Source organism: Thunnus albacares, chromosome 19, assembly GCF_914725855.1.
Source record: "Thunnus albacares chromosome 19, fThuAlb1.1, whole genome shotgun sequence".
Classification (NCBI taxonomy): domain Eukaryota; kingdom Metazoa; phylum Chordata; class Actinopteri; order Scombriformes; family Scombridae; genus Thunnus; species Thunnus albacares.
This window is the reverse complement of record NC_058124.1, coordinates 6,821,028-6,840,584: the sequence shown is the minus strand read 5'-3', so window position 1 is coordinate 6,840,584 and position 19,557 is coordinate 6,821,028. Positions and strand designations below refer to the sequence as shown.

The window sequence follows — 19,557 nt, the reverse complement described above, 5'->3', positions numbered from 1 at the left end:
AGCAAATAAATGTCACAGTCTTGGAATATGTAGATTAAATGTTTTAAAAAAATATTTGGAGGGCTTGATTAGTAAATGGCTTACTTAGGCTTATTTAAATCAAGGAGGACCTATTTTAACCACTTGCTACTGGATTGGGTTAAATGGGGTTAAAATAAATAATAAATATTAATAAATAAGCTCAAACAGGACATTTAGAAAAGACACACATTGACAAATTGCTTTTATTAATGGACTATGATGTTTGGTCATGCACCAGAGGCCCAATGTACAGTTTCTAGTTTTAAGTAATATGGAAATCACTCTCCCATGAAATGAGAGCAAAATTTAATGGACCAAAACACTGAAAAAAAAGAAAGAAATTAGCCAAACTGCATATATTGGCATGATGCAATTTGAGCTTTAAAACACAAAATAGTATCCCTTTAGTAATGTCATACAGGTCAAAATATTTCACATTAGGTTCTGACTTTTTGTATAATATGTGGGTTCATTTTTCTATATATTTCATTTTCTGTATAGAGAAATCTATACACAAAACTATTTCACTTCAACCAAGTAGGGTGCCACCTTAAAGTAAAGAGTACAGTAACATCTCTTCACACAGCATGTCCATGATGAGAGAAGAAACATATGCATTAAAGGGTTGCAACATAACTTTATTTGTTTTGTACAGTATTTCCACTGAACAACTTTAAATTTAATATATTTTCTTTACATTTTTAATATTGTTGCTGTTTCCTATATGTATTTTTTTCCCATGTTCATGTTTGTGTGTCATGTTCAGTTGAAGTGTATTAGTTTCTCGTCACTCATTCATACCGTCGGTAAAGTCAAGTCAAGTCACAGTTTTAAGATGGGTAATTTTGAGAAAATGAAAAAACCAAAAACAAGAATAGAGAAAATAAATACATGTAAAAGAAATGAGAGGACCAGAGCAGACAATACATCAGTACTGGTCAGTGATGGCATATGAAAAGTATTTTACAAACATGTAGCATTGTAAACATTTGTAGCGTAGACAACATTACTTGACCAAGCCAAGCATGGCTTTAGATTTTGATATAGACATGAACAGCTTCTAGGACGGAAGACAAGTCAGATTTGGGATATTTAGTGATGTCTTTTCAATTCCCAATAGATAACAAGGTTCCTGATCATGCAGCCTGACTAAGACAAACTTTTACTCTAAACACAATTATCCAAAAATATAGCCCAGAATATCCTGATCAGGAAAAAGATCAAGAAAAGCAGAAAAGGCTTGTATCCTCACCTCCTATTTCATTTCATTTTATTTTTTTCCTGTGACATGTTCTAATGAGGCTTTTTCTCCACTTCTCAGAAGTGATTAGAATTGCATCTGAATCCCTGTCAATGTATCAGAACATACATATAGTTTAACTTATAATACTTTTTAATGTAAATCACTGCACAATTTCTGAATCCCAGATTTTTTTTATCTTAGAAAAGTGTCAAGTAGGTGCCTCTGTTAGCTCCGCCCGGTGGAAGGAGCGTCACCTGTGAGAGCAGTTTATAGGTGGATCTTTGCCTCCGGGGTGCCTGATTTTTGGACAATATTTATTGCAGTCTTCTGGATTGTTCTGCAGGTTTTCTAAGTCCCCAAACAGTACTTGAACTTGAGAGAAAAGAAAAACTGAGAAGAGAGGGACTGAGCTATTGTAGCTTCTAATGAAAAGAAGCAAGTTTAAATGGACTGAAGCAAGCTCTCAGTCATACGGACTAGGTCAACACAAGCCAATTACATCAAACTATTGAAAACAAAACATGAACTCAATCATTTCAATCTGCCTTCAAGATGACAAAACTTTGGTAAACTAACTTTGACAGTAAGGTTAGTACGTGAAATTGTCTGCTATGATAGTCGCTTCAGTTTCCACAATTTGCATCATGTGCCACGTTTACTACAACATCTCTATCAGCGCAGTTTCTTTTTGCACAGAGAGGGACTGGCTGCAGGCCGACACCTCAAGAAAATGCTAATATTATACTCTGTTTCCACAGCATGGAATCAATTCCTTGATTCCAAAACATTTGCAGCTTAGCTATGCACAGTGAAAACCATTAAAGTTTAGAAGACTGTAAGAGTGGGGACCATCACACCAATGGATAACAAGTCGCTGGAAAGACCAGTTTTATGCAGTTAATAAAGTCCCCCTCCCCCCCAGACAATTACACTTCCTTAATTCAATTCCTTATGTAGGTGCCCACAGTAAAGAATGCCACTTTTCCAAAGAAGCAATGGCAAATAATGTAACTTTAAAGATAAGGAAAATAGAGCAGCAATGTTTTGCACAAAATGTGTGCACATTCAAGTAAATAAAAGATATAAAGAAAAAAAAAAACAAATCTATAAGTCAAAGACAGATACATAAGAACCTCCAGTCTTTGTTGGTCGGATTGGCACTTTTGTGAATAGGAGTGCATTTTCATTTTTCAGAAATATAAATATTTTTTTCCTGGTTGATGCACTGATTTTTTTTTTTTCTTTTTTTCTTTTTAAACATTGCAATTCTGGCATTATTTGTTGGCCAAGCGCAGAACTGGCCGTGAAATCGAAGACCAGTCAGTTTATAAATGCTGCTCTACACATCTGTCATGTAGAGGTTAAGTTCTTGATGCTCAATTATTCATGATTTGACCTCTTAACGTCTACAAGGAGCACACGTGTTCTGTGGATATCATTATCAAGTCATGTGGCAGAAATAAAACAGCATCTCTTATATACGTATGTTCGCCTGTTAATTAATGCTTTAACGGTTGTGTGTAACATAACAGAAAAAGAAGAGTATGTGTATCCAAAAAAGATGATCTACCAAATCAAAGAAAAATATTCTTGGTCAAAAACAGAAGTAACAGAATTGTGCTGACAGTTCTGATATAATGTTAGGTCTAGTTTAGTAATCCACAGAACAGGGGCTCCCGGACTCTGATAGGGACATAGTCATAGAGTCAATCAACCTCTTTCTCACACAGTGCCTGTCAGTCAAACATCACACGGACCACAGTTCTGCTCATCCACAACGCCTAAACGCTGACTCGAGATCAGCTTCTGTCAAGAGGCGGAGCTGATCTGAGGTCAGGGTTTACAGGGTTAATATAAACCATCATAAGTCATGTGGCTAGAAACAACAAAAAAAAGTTTCCATGAGACCTCTGTGTGTGTGCACCGAAACGCTTTTGAATTCAAGGAAAATTATCTTTTCATTTTCTCAATTAAAACAGAAAACAGTCTCAATTTAAAACACAACCAAGGGCAGCGTTTTTCATAAATAAAGAAAATATACTACGCGCACTGAAAGCAAAACAAAAAAAACAAAAAAAAAAAAGCCAAATTGGCAATTCTCAAACTTTTGGGAAAAGAAAAAAAAAAAAAAAAAAAAAAAACCAACAACTATGGAAATTATTTTCTTTGCCACTAGCCACTCATCTGTGTGAGGTGTGTGTTTCAGTGTCTGCTGGTGTTGTATGCAAGTGTGCATGAAGTGTGCGCAAATATATATGTATATATAAATGCAGATATATAAAATTCAAGTATCTATATACTTGAATTTCTGTTGCAGTTAGGCTTGTCACTTGTATGAGTTATATCCCTAGCCAAACTCTGGATGTTGTTAGACCCATGAGGGGAGAAAGAAGCGGCGTAGACTTTCCTAGTCAGGCAGAGGATCGGCTATATACATTAATACCTATATATCACAATGGAACCATGCAAAAATCATACCGGTTGTCATTCCCATTTCTCAAATCTATTGTGATATTGAATGCCATAAATTCTATCAACTCTACCACTATACAAAACACCACCACCGTCACTACACTATCACTGTTAACACCACCAAACCAATACGCTATGGCCCAATTTCTAGCCCGTACAGCGACGTCTCACAGTGTGTCTTCAACACTGTTCTCTATCTCTCTGTGCCAACTGTCTGTTTGGCCAGGGATATTCAGTGACAGTAGGCAGGGTAATATAACACCATGCAAAAACCCTACCACATATAACTGGGGAAGAAGAGGGAGCAGAGGGCCTCGCTGAACAGCAGCAACCTGTTTACACAGGGCGTCAATGGTATCAGGAAATTATAACTAGAAACATTGTGTCTTATGTAATTTCCTCGCCATGTCTGTACCAGAAGTGGCGTTTCGCCCCACTTTAAACATCTGTAATCCCTATAATTCAGTTTCATATAAAAAAATGAGTTTGGTTTGCTGCTGCTGTCGGCTCTTTTCCTCCCCTCTATCCCCAGCTATGCCTTGTTTAATAGTTAGATCACTTCATAATTCAAATGTATTGTTATTAATAACACAGCACACGACGAACATTGGATCTCTAACTATACCACCCTCAAAAACCTGGAATTTTTCTTTTTTTTAAATTTTTTTTTTTTTAGATCTTTTATTATATCCTCTAATAACCCAATCCCTTTTCCAATATCCCATTTCGGAGCCCTTCCTAAATGTAGATTATTCTGTTTGCTCAATTTTTACACTTCTTCCCACCTCAAACCCTAATCCCCCAAATTTGTCCCACTTAAAAAAAAAAAAAAAAAGTTGAAAAAAAAAAGAAATCACACTTCTTAGCTTGGGCATCAGACTCGGGGCAGCAGAAAGCCCTTGACAGCGAGTGGACATTTGTGTGTCTGACAGAAACTCCACCAGTGGATAGTGTCGCCTCTGAACCCCCTGTACAGAGGCTACTTTTTTTTTTCAGCAGATATGCAGAGACCAGCCCTAAGCCAGATGATCAGGGAGCCTCTTGGCAGCAAACTAAGTGCTTTCCATAGAAGAAAAAGAAAAAATAATAATAATCACAAGCACTAAAAAAGGGAGCAGATAAATAAGGGTTTTGGGAAAAGTAACTAAAAAAAAGGGAAAATGTTACAAGTAATTTTGTTAAATTGCACTAAGTCAGACTGACATCAAGAGTTGGGCATATTTCACCTCATGCACCCCAGTTTGTGGGCTTTGCATGGGGATGCATGGGTAATCCTGAAAGTAGGAATGTCCCATTGGAAAAGAAATGAAAGTGTATATAAATATGTTAACCAACAAACCATCGTTACTGCCAATGAGGGAACCTTAGAACTCGCAAATGGCAGGAAGATGTCTGTGTGTGCGTTTAAAGCCAGGGCAGACTCTCACTTTGGGCTATGAGGTGATTACTTCCTCTTCTAAGTGTGATGGACTTGTGCGCTGCTCCTCTTTTTCTTTTTTTTTTTTTCGCCAGCTGACACATGAGTCTGCCCTGCAAAGAAGTCAGTCCACTGGTTGAGGAGAACAGGGGCGTTTTATGCTGGAGAGCGGGACACAGTTTTAGCAGTTTTAGTTTTCCTCCAAAGGGTGGGGTTGTGGGGGGGTAGGTGGGGGGGTGTTTGTTGTGGTGGTGGTAAAGGGGGGAGGGGCGGGACAGTGGCGGATGAGTAATAGGGAAGAGGGTGTGGAGGTATGACACGGGCATCTAGGGGCCCTCCATGAGATGGACAGGTATGGAGAGGGTAAATGGGTGTATTTTAGAGGAGAGGGGATGCAGCCTTATAGCTGGAAGCCCTCCATGGGGGCCTCCTGCTGGGGGAAAAGGAACTGCTGGTTGGCCTGGTCCACCTGAGGGGCTAGACTGCTATCCTCGTCCTCCACCCCGAAGTAGTGCTCGATTAGGTCGAAGGCCTTCTGGTAGATCTCCTGGTTATCGTGACTCTGGAGGAACTCTATCTTGTCAAGACCTGGACAGGAAAACAAAACACATCAGCTTAATAATAATCAGATATAGGCCAGTCACTTTGGTCTATATTTAAAGTGTTGTACTTTTATATTATATAAAAAACACCAATAATGCATCCCATGTGTCACTTATCCATTGTTTCAATTACATTTTTTTTGTTTCAGTAGACACCTTTAGGTCTTAGGGCTCTTTGTAAGATTGAATATCGAGCATCATCAGTTCCATTTCCAATTTTACCTTTTTAAAACCAAATCATATATGCTTTATTTTCTATGTATAGATGTGTGTGTGTGTGTGTGTGTGTGTATTTCCTGCACAGTACCATAAGCTTCTTCGATGAGGCTGCAGTAAGGGTTGACTCCAGTGCCGTTGTTCTCCTGCTTGGCTTCCTGCTCGCCCAGCCTCAGGATGTTTTCCAGCCCGTTGAGAGCCACCTGAACAATCTTGGAGTCCATCACCGTCAGCAGGTCGCACAGGGGCTTAATGCAACCCAGGTTGACCAGATACCTACACAACAACACACACAACACAGGCCTGTAAAGACTGGACTGGTTTAACGACACACTCAGTTGAGATGATTAAGTTTCATTGCAGCGTTGTAACTCTTTCATTTATCTAATTAATTCACTTCATTTCAGATAATTCTTCACGGCTCTTTCTCATTATCACCTGAATTTCTCAGCACCATGGCACCTGTGTGTGCATAATATTGCCCTCATTTACACTTCTTCATCACCAAATTTTTCCATGGGGAGCTTAATTTTTTTTTTTTTTTTAATTATTATTTCCGAGAAGCCAAACGTTTTTCAATCTGTCAGTGTGGGCAAAGGATGTAAACTGTGAACACGTTGCAAAAACATAGGTAAAACATGTGAAGATCAAGTTGTTGATTGTTTTAAGTCATCACTAAAAGCTTGATCATCAAATGCCTTCACCTACATTTAGTTGGCCCAAAACACCTGGTGCTGACATTAACTTATTGTCCCAATCATTCTGAATACAGTAGTTTCTTTATTGTGAGTCTGACCTGATCTGTTCTGGTGTTCCTCCAGAGGTGGCGTTGGTGATGGCCCAGGCTGCCTCTTTCCTGGTCCTGAACTCAGCTTTCTGCAGAATGTCGATCAGCACTGGGAAGATGTTGGCATCGATGACGGTCTGTGGAGCAGGATAAGATAGGAGATCAGGGGTACGTCTCATGAATCAGCTGCAATAGTTATGACATATTTACTTCAGTAAGCTTCACAAAACCTAATCTTTGACTGGGGCTGTAGTGGTAAAAAAAAAAAAAGAAAAAAGAAAGGGATAAACTTTACCTTATCTCAGCTACCACATCCCATGATGGGATGGATAGATGGACCTTTCAGTCTTTACGTGTCTATCTCAAAAAACATGATCAATATGGTCTTTATTATAGATACTAGAAATATTTGGAATAATCAAATCTATATTTTATATCAAGTATAATTACATACATAAGTAAACAGTTGGTTAGATGAAAAACGATCATGTTTTGTGTTTCTCAGCTGATCATAACAAACTTTCAGCCAATTTTACTGCAGCGTTTGCAAACACTACCAATGTTAACAACTCCTTAATGGCATTAGAAAACATTCATAATTTACATATATTTCTGAAGAAGCTACAGGCGAAATGCAATGTTATCTCCTAATAGAGTCACAGTAAAGTCATTTCAGAGTGTGCTAGTTAATTTTGATTTTCACCTAAGATGTTCCTGCGACCGACCAGCACCTGATTGAAAATACTGGCTGTGCATGGGGAGCTCTGTTCACTTCAATATATTTCTATTTAGTGCTAGCCCTTGTATTAAATAGGTTTCAATTACATTTGGCCATTAAAAACATTTAGGGGGCAGAATTTGTATTACAGAGTCACCACATGCAGCACAGATTCATATTAGAGGATTTAAAATGAGATGAAAACACTGATACACAAGAGCAAAATAGAGTTTTTTTCAACAAGCAAAGAAGGATCATTCAGAGGGAAAAAGATACAGAATATATTTACATTTAAGTGGGTTATTATAGAAATCATTGCTAATATTTGAGTTCTTGTCAAAGAGCAAACTAATGAACTAATGAATTACTTTTAACATTGATGTCATTACTACAAAACAATATAGCACCTTTAAGTGACATAGTTTCTGCTGCCAAGGCTAGAGAGGATTACTGAGACTTACTGGGGTACCACATGCATAAAGAATTAGCTATAAGATCATGCCAAACAAACATTTATATCTTCTCTGATATAATAATAGAGAATAAATGTCATGAACAAAGTGATGTTACTTAACACTCTGTGAAAAGCTCAGTTTGTTTATTTACTAGAAGCAAGAGAGGCCACTTCTAATGTCGCTAATAATCTCTCATTTCACAGGTTGATTGTGCACAAATATGGCGAATATGGTGGGTCAGCGTGTAACTAGGAAGTTGTTTGTAAATTGTGATGGATGTTTACAATAGTTCTGGTCAACTGTCAGATAAATGTCAACTGTATATCTGTATTATGCAGGACAGAATAAAGACAAACATATTGAACTCAGTTTTAGGATCAGGACGTCCCTGCTTGCAACTCAAATCAATCTATTCATTTCCCATGAGAAAATTGGGTTGTTGCTGATTGTTCACGTTTCAGTGATGAGCTTTGTGTGTGTGTGTGTGTCACCTGTATCTGTGCTCGGTTTCCTGCTGTGATGTTTGAGATGGTCCAGCACGCCTCTTTGCGAATAGACTCTTTAGCGCTGCTGAGAAGGTGCAGCAGACAGGGCAGGGCCGAGCAGTTCAACACCACCTACACACAGCAACGCAGTGGATAAGAACCTTACAAGCAGTTTATAACAGGGTTCATGAAAGAGCATGCTAAAGCCAACAATGATTTAATCTTACTAACAAATATCACTGTGCAGCCACAGCCCAATGTAGCTTATACTTCTGCACTACAACTCCAAAAACTATTGGACACATCAAAGGGTCACACTGTTGTACTGGTGAAATATTCCTTTATTGTGATCAACATGGCGAGTGTTGATTAACTCGTCAACCTACTCTTAAGAGACTGTAAATGAAGTTGCAGAGTTTCTACAGGATAAACTGCTTCTCCATGTGGATTGCAATAAAATATAATTCACTTAATGCAACAGTATTTCATGTGTTTTTAAAAGTTTTGGTCTTGCTACGTTGTGGGTCTCTTCTCTGAGACAGACACAGGCTGACCCTTGAAACAGATTTAAGTTTAATATACTCTCACCTGCGTCTGGATGTCATCTCCAGTGACAATGTTTCCTACAGCTCTCAAGGCAGGGGAGGCAACCTTATAGTCTGTGTGCCTGCAGACAGGGAGGTTCACAGAGAGAAAATAGTAAGTATTTTACAAGTCAGATTTACTGTGACACAGATAACTCAGATTAAAGTCTGGACTTACATGAGTAGTTCTACGAGGCGCCTACAGACGCCAGAGTCGATGACAGCCTGGATCTTGTCATTGGGGCCATCTGAGAGGTAGGACAGGGCCCAGCAGGCGTCTGCCAGCAAGTCTGGGTCACTGCTAAATAAAAGCCTGGACAGTACTGGCAGACATGGTGACACCTAGACAACACAGACATAACCCTTGATTATGATGAGAACCGTTTGAATTCAACGATATCCATGAATCACAGAGAAACATCAAGTCAAAACTGTGCAGTAGATTAGCAGTCGGGGGACTATACTGGGTATTTCACTATTTTTTTATCACAGTAAGCAAAGCACAATTAAAATCTATGATCACAGTCTCCTGTTTAGCTGCTTCAGTGTGAGGGTCCTGCATGCTAGCTCACTGTCACAATGTCATGACTTACAGGGACACTTAAATAGAACAAAGCCATCGTTAATGTTATTAATAACACCTGTACTTTTCCTACCATGACAAGTCAAAACGTCTGCAGGGTTAACATGATTTTACATAACAGTTATGTTTTTATGTTAGTCTGGTATAATTCTATGGTTTAGCAACAATATTTACTGAACTTCAGTTAGAGATCGGGTTTTTGTATGAATGACGATGTCCATTAAAAGGTAGAGTCAGTGATTCTAATCCAATATGCTTTTTGTCAAATTCAGTTAATATCTCCTCATGGTCCGCTAGCTGACCGTTCTGTAAACACAGTGGCACGGAGCGAGTCACACAACACTACTCCAGCCAATCAGCAGCAGGGGGCGTTCTTGCTCGTGCAGGGGACAGGGGGAAGTCATGAGAGCAGCTGTCTGTGTGAGGACATGAAAGTCTTCCATCTCCAGCACCCGTTGAAAGGTGGGAAAGAGAGGCCGTGGCTAATTCAATAGAAAGCATTTTCTCACGGTACAGATATGCTTCCATTTTATTAAATGTTATCAATCCACATTGAATCAAAGATAGTCTCACAGAGACCCCCTGTATTATTTTACGCTCTGAGTCTGTTTCTGACACGTTTAGGTAAGCCTAATCTGAGCAGGCAGCTGTTTAAATAACACAAATATCCCACTGTGTATGTGTTTTGAACTTATTAACTGTATCAATGAATCAATAAATACAAAAACTGTTGATTTCTTCCTGTGGAGTCTACATACAAACTATTTTGGTTCAGTAAATTTCTGCTGTCAGTCAGCCCGGTGGAGGCAGTTTGTTCTCCAGGAGCTGCTGCTGACTGACAGCTGCTTCTGTGGACAGAGACGCTGAACGCAGGTCGAGTGAGAAGTGAGGAGGCTGCACTGGACTGGTGTGCTCATGAGATTAAATTTTTATTCCGCTCATGATAAAGTGTGAAAGGAACAGAAGTGACTCTACAGCTGACACATCGCCATGGATTCCACCATGTTTCTCTTTGCCTTGGGAATGAGCGTTTGTGAATTGAGAAGGGGGCAGAGCTTCTGAAGGAGCATGAAGGGAGGGGTGTACCTTTAACTTGTGACAATGATCTGGTATAAATGGGTGAATTGCAGGCTGAACTGTGGTTTGACAACAACACTTTCCCAGATTGTAAAAGGACAGCAAAATATGAAATACCCTTGAAAAACTAATGGGTCTGTTTTCAAATTACAATGTTTTTGATGTTGACTCATAGGGAGAAATGGAACCTTTTCAAAAGCAGGTGGAGGGTTTTTTCCTCTACAGAGATTAGACAGAGCCCACACTGCATTCCTAGTCATGGTCAATCTAGTGGATTTGGTCAGAAGCCTGAAATGACAAAGAAAAGCAGAACTCGTTGCATTAGATGTATCACAAATGTGCCATAGGTATAACAGCTAGAAGCTTGAATAAGGAATTCCTCTTAAGAGACAAAGAGAATGATTTACATTAATAGTGGTGGAAGGATGTTGCAGTTCAGCACATAGTCCCTGCACACTGCACTATCCCCCGCAATGTTTCCCAAGGCCCACACCGCCTGCAGGGAGAAAACATACAAAACTTTGTTGACCTAATGACATGAGGTACATGAGTGGAACAATGCAAGACAACAGTCAATACAAACACAAATTGTTATGCTAATCAAACTGTGTGTGTTACCTGTTCTTGGACATCCTCAAAGTCCGAGTTAAGTAATTCTATGAAGATTGGCACTGCTCCAGCCTCAATCACTGTCTTTGTCTGCATGGATGTGCCTGATGCTATGTTGGTCAGAGCCCAAGCGGCTTCAAACTGCAGGGGCACAAATGTCATAGAAAAAAGTAGCACTTAAAACATTTTCTACCATGGAGCCTTAATGTTTTTTAATTAAATATGAGGAAACTTTGGGATTCTTATTGGAATATTGGCTCATCTCAACAAACAAGAATTCACATTTCAATTCATTTTACATTAGTAAGCTGTTCAGGCGTTGGAGATGACAGCTGACACCTGACTGCTTTGTGCAGAGCAGCAAAATGACAGCCAATCAGGAAGCTGTTTAATGCAAAGCTATGCATTGCTTTGACTTACTAACCATCAGATAGAGTGTATGGTGGCCTGCGTCAACAAAATCTAACACGATATGCTATGCATAACTGAAAGGAATGCATCTGATAATGTTTAAAAAGGTTAGCAACCAGCATGTCAGGTGACATTTCTTGACTTGTCAGTGAGACACAAATTTTACTGGCATTTGTCACTAGACATCTATTACATTTAGACATCCCGTGCACAGAAGATGTTTTAACTGTGTAAGTGGGTGTTTTTACGAACTGACCTGTAGTGTGCAGTTGACACTTTTCTTCAGGAACTCCACAAACCTCTCCACTACTCCAGGCGTGTTTATAACTTCATCAATTGGTGGGTTAGGCTCTGAAAGGAATAGAGGTCATACTGTATGTAAATATTTTTGTTTGGACTGTGGTGACCCCCATGACTGTTACCCACTGTTATGTAGAGTCATAATAAGGATGCAATACGTACCTTTGGAAAGTAGTTTTCTGAACTTTTGTGTTGTGGTGAGCTGAAGCTCTGGGTCCTCTGAGAAAAGCATCTCAACCATGTCTCTGGTAATGACTCCTTCCTGCAACAATACATGCACAAGCACTCTGAGCATTTAATCTACTCAGCACAGACTCCACTGTTCTCAACCCACAGGCTGGAAAAGAAGCTAGAAAACAATAACAAGAGGAGTGCACTCAGCACAAAGCAGATCTCTGCAAGGTGTGTCTCCCTTACAGTCAAGATGGCAGCGATGATAACAAACCCCAGGGATTCATTCATCTTGTATCATGCCATGACATCATACTTTATAGCATAAAGTTCATAACATATCAGATATGGAATTAATCTGCAGATGCTCCGCGTCAAGATAAGACCAAGCTTTTCTATAGATGTCAGTTTTGAGCCACGACAAAGGCCAAAATGTGACCTGCAACAGACTAGATAAACCTTGTTTTTAGCCTAGCATATTGCTGGAAATGCCTTATTACAGCCACTGCCAACCCCTGCCTTGTGTGTATATGTTTGTAATCCTTTTTAGTGTTTTAGTGCCTGTCAAACAGTCCCAAGGTTTGGCTGCTCCTCCCTGGTTGGCCTCTTCGGTGATCCTGATTGGAGCAGCACCCAGTCCAGTGCACCAATTCAGTTGGTGCTATTGGGGGACTGAGTCTACAAATAATTGGCCAACTTGTCAGTCGGCGCAGCGGTGACTCTGATCAGCTCACCACCGTGCCTCTCGTTGTTTGCCGTGTAAGACTGTTAGAGATCTGTTTGTGAATTAGAATGAGGTGCTAGTTAACTACCTGAGGCCTGGGCCAGGTATAGTTTTGTTATTACTGATAACTCACACGATGAGCATTTGCTTTGTTGGAAACACTAGTAGCAGGGGTGCTGTTTTGACTGTTTTTGGTCAAGTGAGAGTTAGGCAGTGAGGTTTCATTTTCATTTTGGCTTCTTTTAGATAAAGAGAGTTGTAGCTTTTGTTTTAAAGAGCTCTCTTTTGGTTATATTTGGTTACTTATTTTGAACAATACTCACAGGCCCTTTTTCTTTGTCGTTTGCATTTTTTTATAACAATCTAAGGTCCTTGTCAATAAATATTTTAATTTTACCCACTAAATCTGGTTTTATGTTGCTTCCCTTCCCCCTAATGGGCTGGGTCATAACATGCCTTTTGCCATGTTGTACCGCATATCATAAAATGGCGAGGACTGCTGAAAAGATGAAAGTCCAAGTTTTACAATAGGCTCATAAGGAATGGCATTATAAAATAGGTTTCTCAAAATTTGTGAAATACCACAACCACAAGAGGTCCTTGAACATACAGTCATGAACGTGCACAAAGTAAATTAAGCTGATGGGTCCAGTAGTATGCGAGGTTAGCTGCGGAGAGATACACACACATGCGCGCACACATACACAACCAAACGCATGATATCCTCCAGGCTTACGCCTGGCGGAAATAACAAAACTGAAATGCAATGTAAAATAAACCTCCGGTGGGTCCTGTTTAAGCCTCTCTTTGTCTACGTTGTGTCAGTGGCATTAGGAAAATAGACACTCACTGTTACTGGAGAGCTGAGGTGGGAGTCCACCAGTGGACTCTCGAACATGGCTTCCTCTTCATTGAGAACATCCACGTTCCTCCTCTTGAAAAGCTGTGATTACAGAATTGTCAGAGTCAGAGACACAGTTAAGCCAGAGTATTTCCACTATACATAGACTACAAACTGATAAACTCAAACTGGGAGATAAAGGACCTGATGAGTGGAATGGACAAGGTTTAGTTTAATACCTGTTGTTCTCGTTTCTGTTTCCTGAGTTGGATGCCCTCCTCCTCTCTTCTACGCCTCATCTCTTCTGGGTTCAAGGCTTTGTTCTTGTAGCGGTTCATCCTGTAGTTATCCTTGGCCGGACTGGCTGACGGCTCTGATGGGCCACAGACAGGTAAGCATTACGATAAAGCAGTAAGTGGGAAACAAAATGGTGCAGAATTTGGACCATCCGAATTGAACTTAAAGAATACACCATGTGTAAAGACAAAGTTTGTGTTTGTTCTCCCTGACATCTCTAATAATAGGCCATGATGATGAAACAGCATGTACACAGGTCTATATATAAAAAGGCCTTGAATAAACAGGCTCATAGAGACTGGACAACACAGCCCAAAAATACACACACACGCATATGCAAACACACACTGCTAAGCTATTCATCAACTAGTCAGCTGGTGGGCAGAACAAACATAATTATTCAGTGAAGTTAAATCGCAGAGTTAGCATAAACTGGTGCCCACACAGGACAAACTGCCCATTCTCAGCATTTGTGCAGTCATGCCACCAGAACAGGGCACTGGGCAGATCCCTGAGTCACCCAGGGCAACAAGCGAGAGAAAGAGAGGTAGGGACAACATTGAAACCTGCCACCAGCGCAGAGTGGTGCCAACCTTCTGTGCCAAAAGCACCCCATCGTAACAGCGGGGGTTTCCGAGGTTAAATATCGGAACAAGTGGCGCAAATTGAGGTCATGCTTTGGTTTGAGGACATCAACACAACCAGCCTCATAAAAAGCTTATGCATGTGTGTAATGTGTCCAGATGGTAAAGCCACAGGCATGGACGTCACACGAGCACAGGTTGCGACTGGATGCTCTCATTTCTGTAGCGTGTTTGTTATATTAGCTGCTGTGTATGAACTGCACTGAATATTTGCTGGCTGTATAGCACAGAAATAGCTCTGCTGAGAGCACGTCTACATTGGTATTACACTGGAGGAAAGAAAGCAGAATGCTGGGGAGGAGTTCAAGTGTTTGCCGACTCACACCGGAAAGATAGATGCAGTTTTAGATTCTGATGTTTTGAATTAGCTGCTACTGAGATTTCTGCAACTGCACTGAAACAACAGGGATGCAAATCCTCCGTTGTCTCAGCAGCAGATATATCAAAACCTCTACAAACTATTAGCATGGCTACATAGTATCAGTTCTTGTGCAATTTTGGAGAACCAACCCTTTAATTTAGCCTGATAAAGTGAAGCAGAACCACCTGCTCTGGTGACAAATCAAACACCAAGGATGGTTCAAGTAAGGACACTTTTCCAATATTAAAAAAACTAATTAAGCCTGAGGGAGGAACAGGACTCCTGTTACTTTACTAAAATATAATGACTAGAAGGTTGTGGTCCAGCTTTATTTCTGTGTGCAATATTTCCATTGGACACCTCAATGAAGCAGGATGGTATTTATTTGATTAAATATTAAAGACTGCCCCTGCCCCTATTTCATTGGTCGTTTCAAATATATCACTTACCAGTAGGGTTATTGTCAATTACAAATGCTGAGGAAAAAAAAAAACAAGCATGACTCTGTGCGCGAATAGTCTGGAAAATTTGGGGACTCCTAGTGTCACATGTGCGGTCTGACATGTCAATACATTGCTTACTGGTGCTAGCAAGCTGTCCAAAATGTTCAATGTAATCCCATAGCTCATCAATCCCACTTCATCGTCAAACTACTCTAAATAAGAACAATTAATTCAATATAACGGTGTCATCCCTAACATGTAATTCTGCGCGTTTGAAGGAAAGGGCTGACTGACAGAGCTAACGTAGCTAACATTAGCGCTAGCACCCAAATTAGTGACTAATAAATATGACTATTCACGTGTGTCACTTCCTCAGCGATGACTTAAAACCTTTTCTTAGTTGTTGAAAGTCCCTTACTAGTTGTAATTGTCGCACACACAAAATACTACCGAACAAACAGCTACATGACGTTTGAAATCTCTTGATAGCGGTAACTTTGCTAACATTACCGCTATCAACACTTACGTACTATAGGTTAATGAACAACGGGAGTCGGAGTGACAGGCGAATGTAACGTTATATTTGCCAACAAGAAAGCCAATATTTTGATATAATAGATAATAACTTAAGACTTGAGCTGTACGTGTGTGTCTCCCCACCTATCATAAGAAAGACGGCACGGCGCGGTGCTAACAGTTAGCTATTAGCCTAACGTTAGTTTCCTTAAGTTTGCTAACAGATGGCGCTGGTTGTTTTCTCGGGTTGTAATTATGTTAGTAGTTACACCTTGTATGACATCTGATAATAGATGAAACATTGTCATAACACTGCACAGTTTTATATGCCGCAAGTGAATTAGCAACTTACAAAGCGCTACTAAAGCTACGCAGCAAAGTTAAGTAGCAACCTAGCAGCTAACGAGCTAACGAGCTAAAAAACAGTGACATGATTTCATAACCATCACTCCCGGCGACATGGCACAACCTTTAACGATCTGAACGTAACATTTGTACTCTTGATTTACGGAACAAGCTTACCCATTGTGTCCTATGTGGTTTGAGAGTATCACGTCGTGTAGATATGAGTCAATTTTAAATCCTTTCTCTCTTCTAGCTTTCCAGAATTTGCTCTTGTAAGCAATATGTCGGCCGGGAGACGGAAACGTCAAAATATAACGCCGACTTCCTGCCACCAGAGGCCGCACCAGCTTCACAAAACACTCGCCTCACAGTTAGACACCTAAAAGACCAACTATATGTTAATAATCGACTTAAGGCTGGACTTATTTAATTCTCAAGAAGTTACACTGGTCAGTCATGTTAACCTCTTACCAGGCAAACCATTTTTGTGCACAAACCTGAAAATAATGTGCCCAAGATAAGAAGGTTACTTTTCTTCAACCCCTTTGATTTAGTCATAACCCTGGTCTTGTTTAAAAGGTACATTTTTAAATTTCATAACCAAAAAGCCTGAATGAGTATAAGTGATCCTGAAAATAATGCCACCAAGGCTAAAGTGTCCCACGGTTGGGATTGTGTCATTTAACAGGTAAAGCTGAACTGTCCCAGTTTATCCATAAAGTACCATACCAGTTATTAGGGGAGGGCAAGAGGACACATGACTTTTTGTTTACATGTTGCAGTCTTCTTCCAAAAGTCACTGTTTCTCAATGCTGTCCCCATTTTGCATACCCTCTGGCATGGTTCAGATACCTCTCTGTCTTGGATCTGCATGTGTCACTCTGGCTTTGAAATGGTGTGTGTTTGTGTGGTTTTGTGTGGTTTTGTGTGTGTGTGTGTGTGTGTGTGTGCACAGTCAAGGCTCCCCAGTGTTTTTATCAAATTGAACGTGACACAATAATACAGGTGAGGGGTATCCATGGTCAATTTGCTGGGAGCAGGTAGTGGTAAATTACTGCACTATAGTGTGATACAGCATTGTCCTCTGACATGGGCCCCCTGAGGAGGCCTGAAGAGATACACCAGAAAAATACTTTAGGGGGCAATGTTGTACAAATAAAATGGCAGCAACGGGTCATGCACTGCTGTCAGGCTGACTCTTTCCCCTATTAGAAAGGGTGTTGGAGGTCAAGTCAACTGTAGCACAACTGAGATACTTTCCCATGATTACAATTTCTTAGCAGACAAGAACAAATATTGTTCATAGATCCAGGCTCTCGCAGAGTAGCCACAGGCTCTGGGTCGAGCTTCACTCAGCCAAGCCATGAGGGCTGAGAATTCACAGCCTTCAGCAGGTGTGCTGGCACAGAGATGAATCAAAAGACTGCTTTCTGGAGAGCAGCTCTCCACTGGTATCAAATAACACAAACACACAGGACCAATTTGTGCTACGGAGGCAGCATTCAAATGCTCTCAGATCCAGTCCGCAGGGCTGTAGCTGGGGCTCATCGAGTCCGATTTCACAGGGCCTCCTTTGTGAGTTCTTTGCCTTTCTCATTTCTAGGCCTGCTGAAGCACATCATACAACAGCCTACACTTTGCAGAGAAGCAAAGGCTATTCATTAGTTAATGCCATACAGTAAAGACTGCCTGTGTAATGGAATCATAAGAGCAAAGCAAGGCACATAACTGAAGGGTTTTAAACTGAAGTATATAAGGAACAATCCATTCTGCTGTAGTCTCCTGCTCACTGTTAGCTCATAATGAAGCTATAATAAACACTACAATCAATACCCACTTTTCCCATCCACATTTAAACTGCTGTAATTTAAAGAGAAAAAAGATCAAAATTAACAAACAGGAAGACCTCTCCTGCCGACCTCATTAGTGGCCATTGCTCGTCCAGGTTGAGTCAGCAATACTGAGAAACCGCACTGCATTTTCAACAAGCAAATTAACAACGCCGCTACAGCATGGTGAGAGCTACAACTAGGTGTTGATTAAGTGCGATTTCATCAAAATGAGTTTTTAGTTTCGTCTGAAAAGAAGATGCGGTGTTTGTTAATTGTATTTCTACTGCAGGAGCCTTCTCTATGACCAGATTTTGAAGGAATTAAAAGAGCTTTATTCAGAGATCTGCGCATCTCTGTACTGTATGCTGAATGATCGAATGACTGATGGCATAAATCCTTTTCACTTGTAAGGAGACTTCTTTATCTAGCGGAGAGGTTTCATAGGCAAATGTCTGCCCTGTTTTGCATCATGCTCCTGGCAGCCTATCCATGATGAAACATCACACAGGTCTCTGATCTCTGCAGGTGGAAACCACAGCAACAAAAAATGTGACACAGACAAAAATAATATGTACCACATAAGGAGGCTAATAACATCAAAGAGCATGTTTGCAGAGCAAAAACTCAATTATGAAGCGTCAAAAGCAGTTTGTTTTTGATTGTGCTTATTTGATTGTGCAAATATACCCAGTTTAAATGGCTCCTTAATTCAATTACACCAAATATGATAATAAGGCTAGTTTGCTGAAATGCGAGAATGTTGTCGGGCCGCCTCTGGGAGAGAGAACATCTGCAAGGCTCTGTGCTGAACGCTTTGTGTGAGAGTAATAAAGGGTGAGAGAGATAACGCCATGGGGAGGATAGTGTGTGTGGAGAGAGCAGTGTAACAGTGCATGTGGGGTGTGAATGGAAGAGAGGATATACTGTATGTCTTCATAATATAGTGTTGAAAATCCATTCAGCACTGTCCATTCCTTACTTTTTTATCTGACGACTGTGGCCTCCTCTCTCTCTCTCCCTCTCTCTCCGTCTCTCTGTCTCCCTCTCGCTTACTGACATCTACCAGGTGGTGGAGCAGATAAGTAAGATGCTGAGTAGGTAATTTTAGAATATTCTAGCGGATCATTCGATCATTTTTTTGCGTGTGAGCGGGAGATTTGTGGGAACCATTTGAATACTAATGTGTAATATTCACCTCGCAGGATAAAACACTCGGAGAGACAAATCTGTAACCAGGGATTGAAGGCACCGACTAAAAATGACATTGTTATTGAGCAAATATGACAACCACTTTTCAGTTGAGACGAGTAGAACTGTGTAGGTCTCAATTTATCTCTAAGTGTCTGTCTGGGTTGTCCTGGTGTGATGATCCATCTGTCTTAATCCAGTCAGACCTCTCAGGT

At 40.4% G+C, this 19,557-nt stretch overlaps 1 protein-coding gene across 2 annotated transcripts; it reads right to left on the bottom strand.

Annotated features, from left to right (window-relative positions):
- Positions 1-4,278: 4,278 nt before the first annotated feature.
- On the bottom strand, positions 4,279-16,637 carry kpna6 (karyopherin alpha 6 (importin alpha 7)). 2 transcript variants are annotated; one of them, XM_044335390.1, is made up of 14 exons: positions 16,500-16,637; positions 13,956-14,089; positions 13,726-13,818; positions 12,143-12,242; positions 11,937-12,031; positions 11,279-11,410; positions 11,068-11,156; positions 10,849-10,948; positions 9,179-9,342; positions 9,005-9,083; positions 8,423-8,548; positions 6,768-6,895; positions 6,063-6,247; positions 4,279-5,741 (listed from the first exon to the last, which is right to left on the bottom strand). In XM_044335390.1, exons 1-14 carry the CDS (start codon positions 16,501-16,503, stop codon positions 5,554-5,556), a joined length of 1,617 nt encoding a protein of 538 aa, XP_044191325.1. In that variant the 5' UTR covers positions 16,504-16,637; the 3' UTR covers positions 4,279-5,553. The 2 variants fall into 2 exon arrangements, with proteins under 2 accessions (XP_044191325.1, XP_044191324.1); XM_044335389.1 differs by lacking the exon at positions 16,500-16,637 and adding an exon at positions 15,468-15,597.
- Positions 16,638-19,557: the final 2,920 nt, after the last annotated feature.